This window comes from Lynx rufus, unplaced genomic scaffold, assembly GCF_022079265.1.
Source record: "Lynx rufus isolate CCGP_SWC_20201006 ecotype Redwood Valley unplaced genomic scaffold, mLynRuf1.p SCAF_7, whole genome shotgun sequence".
Lineage (NCBI taxonomy): Eukaryota > Metazoa > Chordata > Mammalia > Carnivora > Felidae > Lynx > Lynx rufus.
Window position 1 is genome coordinate 74,875,611 of NW_025814889.1, and position 12,339 is coordinate 74,887,949.

General features: G+C 40.6%; 1 protein-coding gene across 5 annotated transcripts in view; it reads right to left on the reverse strand.

Annotated features, from left to right (window-relative positions):
- Positions 1-282: 282 nt before the first annotated feature.
- SENP1 (SUMO specific peptidase 1) overlaps positions 283-12,339 on the reverse strand; it is a 51,558-nt gene continuing 39,501 nt past the window's right edge. For all 5 annotated transcript variants that reach the window (XM_047065415.1, XM_047065414.1, XM_047065413.1 and 2 more), the window contains 5 exons: positions 6,899-7,102; positions 5,991-6,070; positions 4,965-5,049; positions 4,095-4,190; positions 283-3,143 (listed from right to left, as the gene is read on the reverse strand). In XM_047065415.1, the coding sequence (XP_046921371.1) occupies positions 3,081-3,143; positions 4,095-4,190; positions 4,965-5,049; positions 5,991-6,070; positions 6,899-7,102 (528 nt within the window). In that variant the 3' untranslated portion in view covers positions 283-3,080. The remainder of the gene's footprint in view (positions 3,144-4,094; positions 4,191-4,964; positions 5,050-5,990; positions 6,071-6,898; positions 7,103-12,339) is intronic.

The following is a 12,339-nucleotide window of genomic DNA, read 5'->3' on the forward strand; positions in this document are numbered from 1 at the left end:
CTGGAGGGATGGCAAGGGAGAATGACCAGAAGCCGAAACATTAAAAACACTGGTGCTCTTAAGTGAACCCTCTCCTCCTCCTCTAGGCCTTTTATAAGCCATGTGAAAGGGTGGTGATGGACAGACTATGGGATGGGGTTGCTGGCAGTACTTTTTCAGGCTACCTGTGTCTGCCCCAGGACACTAAAACTTGGGGCTAACATTGCTAGGGACAGTGGGTAGAAGATGCTGGCACAATTACACAATTAGAGGGGCTAAAGAAAATTTGATACCACACACATGTATGAAGCATCTCATATATAGAGAAGTCAATTTACACATTTATACACAGTCTCCGTGATGGAGAGGAAGAGGGAAAAGAACTCTTACATTCAACCCAAACAGGACTCCCAGGAGCAACGATGGGTCCCAGGCAAAAAAATGGGACAGAACTAACCTCCATGCCTTGGGCCATGTATTCTCAAATGTTCTGATTTTCTCTGTACAGGGTCCAGGAGTGATTGTTGGGACTGTGGTTTCTGTTGAAGGCTCTATATCTAGATAGAGTTCATCATCTCTCGAGTGTTCCTTTTTAAGGGGAGGTAGGTCATTACGAGCACTGAGCACAGAGAAGAATGGAAGATAGGAGAAAAGGAAAGCAATAGGCTTTAGTTTAAAGCAATTTAAATAAGATATTGGTAGCATGCCCTTAGCCATATAATGCAAGAACCTCTTTTTTTCCCCTCCCTGGTCATCAAAGCCCACCCTTAAATAAAGGAGAAATTAAGTTTCCAGATGCTAGTCCTGATCTTGTGGCTAGCTTTCTGGAAAAATATCCCACTACAGAAGTCAAATATAGACCCAAATATAGTCAAATGAGTGGTTCCCATTGAGCCACCCTGGGCCACAACCTATGTCTCAGCTTGGTCCACCCATGTAGGGTGGTCTCAGGATCACTAACTTCCCCTTGTACAAAAATGTATCGACCAGAAAGGGGGTCCACGTTCACACAGGCTCAACAATTCCTTATATATTTTTCAAAGTGCTTTTGTTGCATGTTTCATTTTCTGTTATACATGGCAATAAATATTTGTTGCTTTGGTCTGTACAAAAAGTCTGTGAGGAAGGTAAGACAGACGTTATCTAAATGGACAAACAATAAATACAGAGAACTATCTTGTTCTGAGTCCCCCAGACAGTAGCAAGAGCACCTGAAAAAACTCAGGTCTTCTGATTCATAATCAGAATCTATACCATACTGCCACCTTTCAAGTTGCCACTGAAACACATTAAGTACCAAGAATCCATGTACAGGAGTCCTACAATGAGCCTGCATGCCATAGCTTTCTAACAGAGAATGTGAAAGGTCTCAGCAACTCATAAATAGAAAGCTATTTATTTCCTATAGAAAAACACAAGAAAGAAAGAAAGAAAGAAAGAAAGAAAGAAAGAAAGAAAGAAAGAAAAGAAAAGAAAAGAAAGAAAAGGTGGTCTTCCCCAAAAAGGCAGGCAGTTATGAAAAAGGTAGGACATCTAGTTGCTGGAGTGGAAACAGTAACATTCAGTTAACAATGGAATATTTAAAAAAAATAGTTTTCTTTTCAAATTGTAACCTGTGGTAAAACATAGAAAAATGTACTAAACAAGCTTGGTATAAAACAGAGTAAAATTTTCAAATAAGCCCAGAGAGAAAGCACAATGTTGGAAAGGATGGGGTACAAGGGAAGAAGAGAAAATATTTCATACAAAACTACCTATTACAATACAGAAAAAAGTATAAAACGTTCCTATTTTGGAACTGAAGTACAAAATGACACTGGCATTGGATCGTTTCACTATCTAGCCTGAGGAGCGCTCGGTGGGTGGGGGAGATGCTAGAAAGAACAAAAGGAATAGCGGTTTTTTTAGTCTCAAGTCGATCAGTCCAAATTCCACCCGTTTTCCAGTTGAAAATCTTGCCTCCCTCTGTAACCTCTACCCCTAAGCCAAAGTTCATTCAGGCCTCAAAATATTGTTAGGAAGTCCACAAACACCCTACACATAGGGGCTGGGATCTGTGCGTGCTAGAGCTAAATTTGGAAAATGGAAATAAATCTACAGGCTAAAGTGGTGAACACATTCAGCCTTTTAAAAAAACACGTATCCCTGTGAAAAAAAAATATATATATATATATATATATATATATATATATATATATATATATATATATATAAAATTCTCTGTGGTTAGAAACATATTTAAACTAACTAGCCACAGACCAAACTAGACCTGCATTCATCCAATGCTGGAATTTTATGCTAAAGACTGAGGTCCTTCTTCTTGGTCAGAAGTAGGCGGCAGTAAAAGTGGTGCCTTTGTTGCTCCACTAAACCGCTCCCTGGGTGGGTCTTCCCCATATCATGTGTTGTGAGCACATGCAAACCCCTGCTTTAAGGAAAGGACTGCCTGGGACTTTGGGGTCCACCCAGGGCTCATGTGCTGTGCCTCAGGATGGGAGGAAGCTACAGATGATAAAATAGCCTTGTACAGAAGCAGACGGATTTCACAAAGAGGCATATAAATAGGGAAAATCCTGGAGGAGGGACTTATGCATGTGACCCAAAGTCCAGTTTACAGTCACTTTCCTGACAACACATCTTGAAAATCCTGTGTGTATGTATGTGTGCGTGTATATGCTGGTGGTTTTCATCCCTACCTTTTTGCCCATGCCCTTTCCTACCTCTTAGTAAGGCCTAACAAGAGTTTATATGAAACCAAGAATCTGTCCAAGCTTCTCTCGGCCCCCAAATTAGGGACTGAGTGAGGCTGGAGCCCTTTGAAAACAAGATGGCAGAACTGAAGAAGTGAAAAGCAGTCTCTCTCTTCAGCTTAGGGATGTCCCTCACCCCTTTCACAGCACCAAAGTTTCTTTGCAAAAATAGTATCTGAGATACAAAAGGAAAGGCAGATGTGCTTGTGAATGCATCTCGCCAGGGCCTGGTCCAGGATCAAGGGCTTTACAAGAACAGAGGGTTGGGAGCAGCTGTCTCCAAGGTCTCTGGCTATAGACAACAAAGAGCTGGTCCCCCGCAAGGTCAATGTCGGCTAACTGAGACAGTCTTCACAAGAGCTTCCGGTGGAGAATCTCCCAGACCATCCGCTTCCGGAAGTATGGCATGTGTTGCTGTAGGGACACAGAGATACACTTAATTTTTTTCATTGTTTTTACCCAGACCCAATACTCCTTTCTTTCCTTCTCAAGATTTACAACTAAAAGAGCCTCAGTTGCATTTCTGGTCTTTCAAATTGCTCAATTCTTGATTACATGTAATTTTCTTCTATTATTTTCTACTGCTATCTCTATTGCTGTTTTCCATTGTTGTGGCCTTACAAATTTTATTGGGCATTGCTAGAAGTACCCAGGCTATACCTGAACTTCTCTAAGAATTTTGATAGAATGGTGTCTATCAAGTCCTCTATGTTGAACCCTGAAGAAGGTAGGAGTCTAGGGCCCAAAAATCAAAAATTCACTTGTTAGGGGAAGAGTTATAGGAACTGCAAGGATCAGCTCCACTCAAGGGCTATGGTGGAAAAGTCTGGTAAAACCATTAATGTGAAGTGAAGGACATAGAATAAACCATAATCTCTAGTCTCAATCCACTCTGGTCTCTGAAGGACCACGTGGACAGAAATAAACAATCACAAACTAAGAGAAGAATGATCAGCTGTATCAGGTGAGGGGCAGAGAGGAGGAAAGCAACATGACAAATACACTAGGAGTTCAAGGTGTGGCCTGTTCCAAAACCTGACTGCTAACTAAATAAAGAGAAAATGAAGAAAACGTGCTCTGGTCCCAGTTCTCTGTTTCCTATAGGAATTGAGGTAGGTGGGGGAGAGAGACAGAGAAGAAGAATCTGCTAATGACCAGGATTCCTTGACTACAATACGTGATGTAAGATAACCCAGGATGTAGCCTATCACTATCCTTTTTCTTGTGATGTGGTACAGGCAGTAACCACCAGTGTTATGAGCCACAGACAGAGTCCCATAAGCAGAGCAAGTGGATGAAAATACATCTATCGGGCAGCCTGGAGACAGGGTGGTCACAGGGCTCCTTCCTGAAGGCTCAGCTCACCTGTGTGAAGTTGATTGGTCTGTCTTTGGTAATGCAGTCAGCATATTTGCAGGCAAACATGCCACAATCACTTCCATTCATCTGCTGTGGAATTTCCTGAAAGATCAAAAACGAAAAGGCAACATTGTTCCAAGCTTCTTTCCTTCTAATTAGATTATAAATAAGAACCAAAGAATATAAATGTTATAGGTTTCCCTGAATTTTGAAGAGATGACCCTAAGTCCACCACCCAGAACAACAGAAGCTCAGAGGAAAAAATATAGCATCTCGGGGCGCCTGGGTGGCGCAGTCGGTTAGGCGTCCGACTTCAGCCAGGTCACGATCTCGCGGTCCGTGAGTTCGAGCCCCGCATCGGGCTCTGGGCTGATGGCTCAGAGCCTGGAGCCTGTTTCCGATTCTGTGTCTCCCTCTCTCTCTGCCCCTCCCCCATTCATGCTCTGTCTCTCTCTGTCCCAAAAATAAATAAACGTTGAAAAAAAAAAATTTAAAAATAAAAAAAAAAATAAAAAAAAAATATAGCATCTCAGTCAGGTCTTCATATTAATATTAATCTTCATATTAATAACACAGGAGACTCTCTTAGACTTCCATGACACCCAAGGATGTAAAGACTAGTCCCTCCCACAACGGCCAATCAGCAAACATTTCCCACAGGAGTGAAAAGCTCAGCAAAATAGCTGGGCATTTAGAAAACCTAGTTCTGCATGAGAAACACATTACCAGTTTTCCCACAGAACTTACTCTATCTTCCCTGAGGAACCAAACAACCAAGCTGAAGTGAGGCTAGACACTAAGATAGAAGGTCCCTGGGAATCAAGCAGTAAAACCCTTTCCTTCCCAGGATTTCTACTTTATCAAGATGAAATGTACCTGGCTTTTCTTGCTGAAGAGCTGCCAGCCATTGGTGTCAAACTCTTTCCTTTTCTTGTCAATGCTTTCTTGCTTTAGGTATTGGCTAAAGGCATTGGGAGAGAATGAGATGAGCTGTGGGAACACTGAGGACAGCTGCCACCTTAAGAATGGGGCTAACAATCCTTAAGAAGGATTTTGTTTGCACTTCTGGGGAAAACAGTATATAATGCAATGCTGGGCAGGGAATCTCTGGACTCCTAAACTTCCCCTGCAACTCCCCATAATTCATGCCCACCCTGGCAACCCAAGAGAAACATGACCTCTGCCTCTGACACCCAGGTTCCTGCTACCTGCTACTCATCCTGAGGAACGAGTTTTGATTCTTTTCCCTGGTTTATATGGTCCTTTAGAACTCAGTCTCGTGGAAGAAGGTTTCTCTAGCAATATCAAGACATTTATTCACTATTTTTAGTTTTGACTCTCCTGTGTGAAAATTCAATCCAAATCACAACTTGATGAGTGCATACCTCATATACAGCACTCTTCTTAAGTGCAAACTGTTCACCATTCTGGAACCTACCTCCTCCTGGCCACCAGAGTGGTACAGTGGTACAGTGAGGAAGAGGCATTTTGGAAAGAGAAACAGATAAAGGGTATAAAGAGATTTGCATTCTGGTTCCCAGTTGAGCCACTAACTAGTAGGACCTGAGCATATCAAAGTCACCTCTGTGGGTCTTGATTTCTTCATCTGAAAAATTAGGAGGGTGGATTAGATGATTTCTAAGTAGTTTCTATTATCTATATATACATATTGACTCACTCATTATTTTTAGTGCACTGGGACAATAGTTGTCCCATATATTTTGGGTATCAATATATTACTATTAAACTTGACTTACTCAGACATAAAATATCCATTCTTAATATGAAAATTTACTTTATTAATCACTCCATTGACGGTAACAAAAGAACTGAGTTCAACAGCTGGAAAAACACAACATATGCCCTGACACCAAACTCTTTTGTCCTCAACTCCCTACTTACAGGAGGATCCTGCAGGCTTCATTGTTTATCCCACCCATAGAGTCGTAATAGGTAATATTCTTCTTTCGAAAGTCCACAACCTGGGAATAAAAAATCTGCATGTTTATAAAATGAAGAAAAGTAGTTTCTCAGCTTTTCCCTTCCCTGGAATTTAGAGCCTTTTGCCAGATTTCTTGTGAAATCACAACAAGTTTAACTGATACTCTGCATTATACCATGCTTAAGCTGTGAGGAAAGAAGAAGGGGATTATTTACATGGAACTATGGTGACCTCATTAGTGGCCCTGAAATCTTTTTCTCGTATGTAGGTTCTTCATCTGCAATGCAGACAACAGTGAAGACACACATGCTCTTCAGAGACTGTAAGATGAATAAAATCATTTCCAAACAGTGTCAGAAAGATGGTAAAAGATTTGGGGTTTTGTTCTTTATGTACAGAATTTCTCTTTGGCTTTATGCTTTTAAAATGTAATTCAAAATAGGTTGTGAAATAACTTTTATATTTTTGTTAATATATTAAGCTAATGTATTCATGTTCTCAGGGTCATAAAAAGTATTAAATTACCAAGTATGCAAATCATGATTAGGCAGAAAACAATAGTCACAGAATCTGAGTTGGCAGCATCATAAAAAGTCACTTTTTCTCCCCATGCCTTGCCTTGAGGCTGTTTATAGACTTACAACTCCCTTTTAAATATTTCCAGAAAAGGAAATTCCACAACTTTCTTCAAAGTCTAAGTATCTCCCACTCTTGACAGGAAGTTCATTGATCTATCCAATTTTCAGCCAACTAAATACTATTCTTTCTCACAATCATCCAGTGAAAATGTAGAATTACTACTCACTACTCTGTATATTCTATAATTATGTAGATTTCTTTTAAATTTGATTAAAGGAGAGGTACTCACAGCAAGACACCAGTGCACTCCCAGGTGAATGGGCACCAAAAGAATGTCAACAGAAAACACATCCACTTTCTTTGTCCAACGTTTCACTGCCTGATAACCAGCCGTTTTTAACTTAGTGAAAAAAAAGGTATTAAATGCATGCACACTTGGTAATCCCTTCTCTTTACTTCGCTCCATCAACATATTCATGTAGAAATTGATGATCTATGGGAAGAAATTTATGTATTAAAATAGATATTCAGTCCTTTCAAAACAGTTGTATTTTATGAAGGAAAAGCAGTTGCTGTATTGCACAGCATATATTATTGTTTCCTAATCAATTAAGACTTCAACACCCAACAGCCTCATGCCCCTAGATCAAATTCTGGAAGGTTGAGGTACTTGTAAACAGTGAAAACAGAAAAAGTGAACACACACACACACACATATTATGGGTTGTAGGATCCATATGAGAGCATACTGGTCAGATCTGTAGAAGACTGAGGATTAGGTCAAAAAACAAGAGTGAGGAGGAAGGGGTGCTAGAAGGCGAGACTTAAGAGAAAAGGAAAGGAAGGAGCCAAACATTTTGATAAGACACAGTAGTAGTTACTTTAATCTACTGAGGCTAGGTGAACAACTTAAAGAAATCCTGAGCTCACAGTCTAGTATAATAGCTAAGACCAACAGTTCAATCCTTACATGTGGGTCACATGATTTTGCACAGACAGAAAACTGTTCCATGGCTAAAGACTGCCTTTTCAGCCTCATAAGCCATCTTGCAGAGGCAAACTGCTTTGGTCTCAAGTAGAATTGAGTGACAGGATAAACCATCAACTGCACTGGGAAAAACACCTCTAAACTGACAGCTCAGCACTGTACCTTTACAGAGGCAGACACGGATGTTGTATAAAAACCTACATTACATGAGACCTGAAAGCCCAGTCACAAACATGAAGAGTAAAGTTCTCCTCCAGAATTCATATGGTTAGCTTTCTCATTTTTGTTGACTCTATTTATGCCTCCAGTATCAAGTATGAGCGAAAGAAATTTAATTCACGTTATGGAAGATGCGTGATACTTTCTGTTAATGAAACAATGTATTCTCTAATATTGACCGTGTCCACTATGGTTCCTGTAGGTCCAAGACATCGTGGTACTCAAGCCTGAAAGTTACCGTGCCGGAAGTTACTGCATACTGACTTTATGTGGCCAGCTAAGGCCAGGCCAGTGTCTGTCAACTGCAAGGAATGAATGGGCTAACTGATCCACAGCTTGGAAATATGACTAAGAAAACAGGCACATTTTTCAGAATGCTTTTTGGGGAATGGGAAAACGCCCCTGTCCTTTGACAAATATTTACACACTAGGATGCCAGAGCAGTGAGCTACTGCCCAACAGTAGGCAACTACATACTGGGTAGGCAGCAGGGAACACTGCCAGGAACACACCAAAACATGGTCTAGACTAGAGAAAGGGCCTATAGAAGAGGACGCTTAGGCAGTTGCAGGGAAACCACACTCGCCTTGAAGCAGAGCTCTGAGGGTGGGGGTGGGAGGGAAGACTAGGACTGAAGACAGACACTGTTCTGCCTGCATCTCTGAAGTCTGAGCAACAGGCCCAACAGGTCCAGAGGACTTGGGTTGTGGCTAATCCTCTGCCTAGTGTGATGCCCAATAGATAACAGGAGCTCAGTTGTTTTAAATAATGATGATGAATCAAAACATAATTAGGATCACAGATTTCTCAAATGGAGGCTTTCAATCTAATTCTGCCCCCAAGGATAATGGTGCTAACGATGATTCTAGGCCTGTGAAAGGCAGCCAGGAATGCAGGAAGACTTGTCCAACAGGCACAGATTTCTAGGCTATAAACTACATTCTCTAGTGAGAAAAAAATCAGCAAGAAAGGATTGATTCCTCTGGTATTCTACTCATCCCACAGCATTAGCCATGTTACGAGGCTAAACCCTTCAATCCAAGGGGTGAAATGAATAGGCAGATGACTGCCATTCATTGTAAGCCAAATTTTCCATGGTGCAGACAAGTCATGTACTCTAAAAGGCAATAAAGACTCGAGCAGGAGATGGAAAGAATCAGGCAGAAATAAGGAGGCCCAAGCACATGAAAGCCATGAAGAGGTATCTCCCTTAGGTGTCTATCAGAGGAGCATCACCTTTGGGATCATTACCCTGAAGTAAAAAAGGATGACATAAATGAGTATCATGCTACCCATGATTTTCCTAGGAGGAAGGAGTTCTAGAAACCAATGAAATTAGACTTACACAGCCTGGATTGTTAGGTTTTTTATTTTTATGTTTTAATTGTAAAAGCATGGACTATAAAGCTGAAGACCAACCCAACTTAAGAAGAAAAGAGACCTAATGATCAGGATACCACATTGTCTAATTCCTTTGAGAATCCCTCTTCCATCGCTTCAGTTCTGCCTCCAACCAAGGTCTGTCCACTGTGAGGGAAAGGACCTCCTCCAAAGTCAGCTTGTTAATTAGCTCTAAGGAGTGATCTGGGCTCTTTTTCACTTCCCCTGTATCCCAGTAGGAGGGAGCTTGGTGGCCTCAATGTTCCTTCCCATTAACTGAGGATGTATAATCTGACATCTGAGGCAGAACGAAAATCCAAGTTTCCTCAGTTTTTCAGCTATTACTCTGTCCAAATGAGGAAAATTGCCATAGGTCAGCCAAGACACAATCATACCAAAAAAAACAAGCTAGGAGTTAGAGAACAAAAAGAATCCTACGTGTCATCTCACAGAGGAGGGCTGAAGATGAAGGAAAAAGAAATGAGAGAAGGGATCACAGTGTTTAAGATGAAAGAGAAGCAGTGATAGAGCATTTGCTTGTGTTTTGTGAAGGCAAGGGTCTCTCCCCTCCTATAGTGAGAGCTTTTTTGCACACAAGACTCTCTTAGTGCCAGAAGATCTTGAATTCCCCTTGAAATAAGGTGGCTAAAAGTAGTAAATCAGCCCTGTGCTGTGTTTGTCTTGCCAATATACCAGTATGTGGGGACAACTGCCAGTGTTGGTCCACTTGTCACTCTTTTTGGGGCCCACACTTGTCTGTATGCCCGCTGCGGCTCCAGTGACTAAGGGGCTGCCCCTCCTCCTGCCTTCACAGCCTTGGCCATGAGCGCCTGCTTGTCTATGCAGTGCTTTTTGAGGGGTGGGACTGTTGTTTATAGTGTCTTGTTCCTTTGTGATTTTATTTGAAGAGCTGCCAGGTTGAAGCTGGAAAAGCTTCTCTTTTAAAAAAAGAAGCCTACAATGTTTTCAAACTAAGGACTCAATATTTTCCCTGTATGTTACCACAATGACATAAATGACCACTGCTATTTGTATCTTCCTTCTCACCCAGTAAACCAGCTAAACTATTGTTTTCTCATCCATTTAGAAGTAAAACATCTCAATAACAATACTATCTTAACTTTTAACCCTTCCCAATTCTACACATTAAACCTTTCTAACTGGCTTAGAAAATGTTCTGAAAGTCCTGGGCTTAGCAGTGCTCCTAAGCAGAGACCAAGGCAAGTTTGGGGGGAGCCATTTTCCCTGTTTTACTTCTCTACATTTTCAACTTGACCTCCCTATTCTGATGGTTAAATTAAATCTATCCTTGTCAACCACAAACCACAAAGATAAGACAAGCAGCAGCACTTATGAGTCAGGTCATTTGCCCCTAAGATCTAACCTAATTAATACAGAAGGCAGACTTCAGGTAAGCTCTGTGTACTGCATCCCTCACTGTGAACACATACCCAGGATTTTTCTCACATGCAAATTCAAGTAACAAATTATTTATTAGAATTACTGCCAAAGTTTTAGACAAAGACAGACAACATCTATTTTTATGGAGTTGTGATAATTGCAATTACTATTCTCCCTATGACCCTGCATAAATTCCCTGGTTTATCAAAAGGACTAGTTCTATTAAGAAACACCTTTAAGAGATAACTACAATGATGTGGAACCTACCAGTAAGTCATGTTAGAAACACTGAAATTTCCAATCTGATCACTATTCTACATGTAAGAGTACAGAGCATATGGTAGACACATCATATTCACCTAACTAATTTATCTCATTTTGCCTAGTTTCTTTCCCCTTCTTATGGAATCACTTTTTATTCCCTAAGGAAAACCTATTCCCTGTGCTAGGCTTATCTAGTTGGGCTTAATGTTTTACATTAAATGTTTTGCTCTCTTTACTGAGCATCACTTAAATTTAACGGCTTCTTGGAAACAACCAGGAAGCTGCGATCACTGCTAATTCTCCATTTCCACTTTTGTTACAAAAGTCAGAATGCTAGGCAGAGTTATGTGCTCTGATTTCAGATGCTGATTCTGCAATAAAAGTCAGATGATCTTAGTATATCACTTATTAAGTCTTACTTCTTACTTCCCTACTATCAATCAAGTAAGACTAACTTCTCTATACACAAGGCTATTGTGATACAGGATAGTTGAAAGACATTTCTTTCCTTTCAGAGATGAGACTTACAAAATAGGTAATTAGTCTGCCTGGCTAGTTAGGTTTGTCATCAGTGTAGTCAGTCTGCTACATAGATTCTACCTTAATTCACCTGTACTCCCTCACTCCCCATAAATGCTATGAGTCTTTTCCTTATGGTGTTTCCCTAGCTGGAAAGAAGTCAGAAATACAAAATTCCAACAGTCTAATGATTTTGCACTTTGGAAATAATTGACAATAATTAATAAGGAAAGACATGTCTGCTTGCTCTTTTCCTAATTCATCCATGTAAATTAATAGTAAGGGATGATAGGAAGAACAGGGTCCTGGAGGGAAAATAAAGAGACCGGACAGCATCATCCTGTCTCTCCACATGGAATAGGGCATATTTAGTGCTATGTAGAGAAGGAAGTGTTTCCTGCCCACAAGCATTTGGGTACCTACTCTGGCTTTTTTTGGTTTTTTAAGTTTATTTATTTATTTTGAGAGAGACAGACACAGCCTGAGTGGAGGAGGGGCAGAGAGAAAGGGAGAGAGAATTCCAAGCAGGCTCTGTGCTGTTAGCACAGAGTCCAATGTGGGGCTTGCATCCATGAAGCTGCGAGATCATGACCTGAGCTGAAGCCAAGAGTCGGATGCTCAACTGACTGAGCTACCCAGGTGCCCCTACTCTGGCTTTTTATATCCTTAATGATTTTCTACTTCTTCTATTGATTGTTGAGAGAGATGCGAAAGTCTCCAACAGTAATTAAAGATTTATCTATTTCTCCTTTCAGTTCTATCAGTTTTGCTTCACATATTTTGAAGTTCTGTTACTAGGGGTATACATATCTAGGTTAAGTACTCTTGAAGAACCTACTCCTTTTGAAATGTCTGTCACTGGTAATATTCCTTGCTCTGAATTCTACTTGATATGATATTAATACAGTTATATTTCATCTTTCTCTTGACTAGTACTTGCATCCTTTTACTTTTAACTG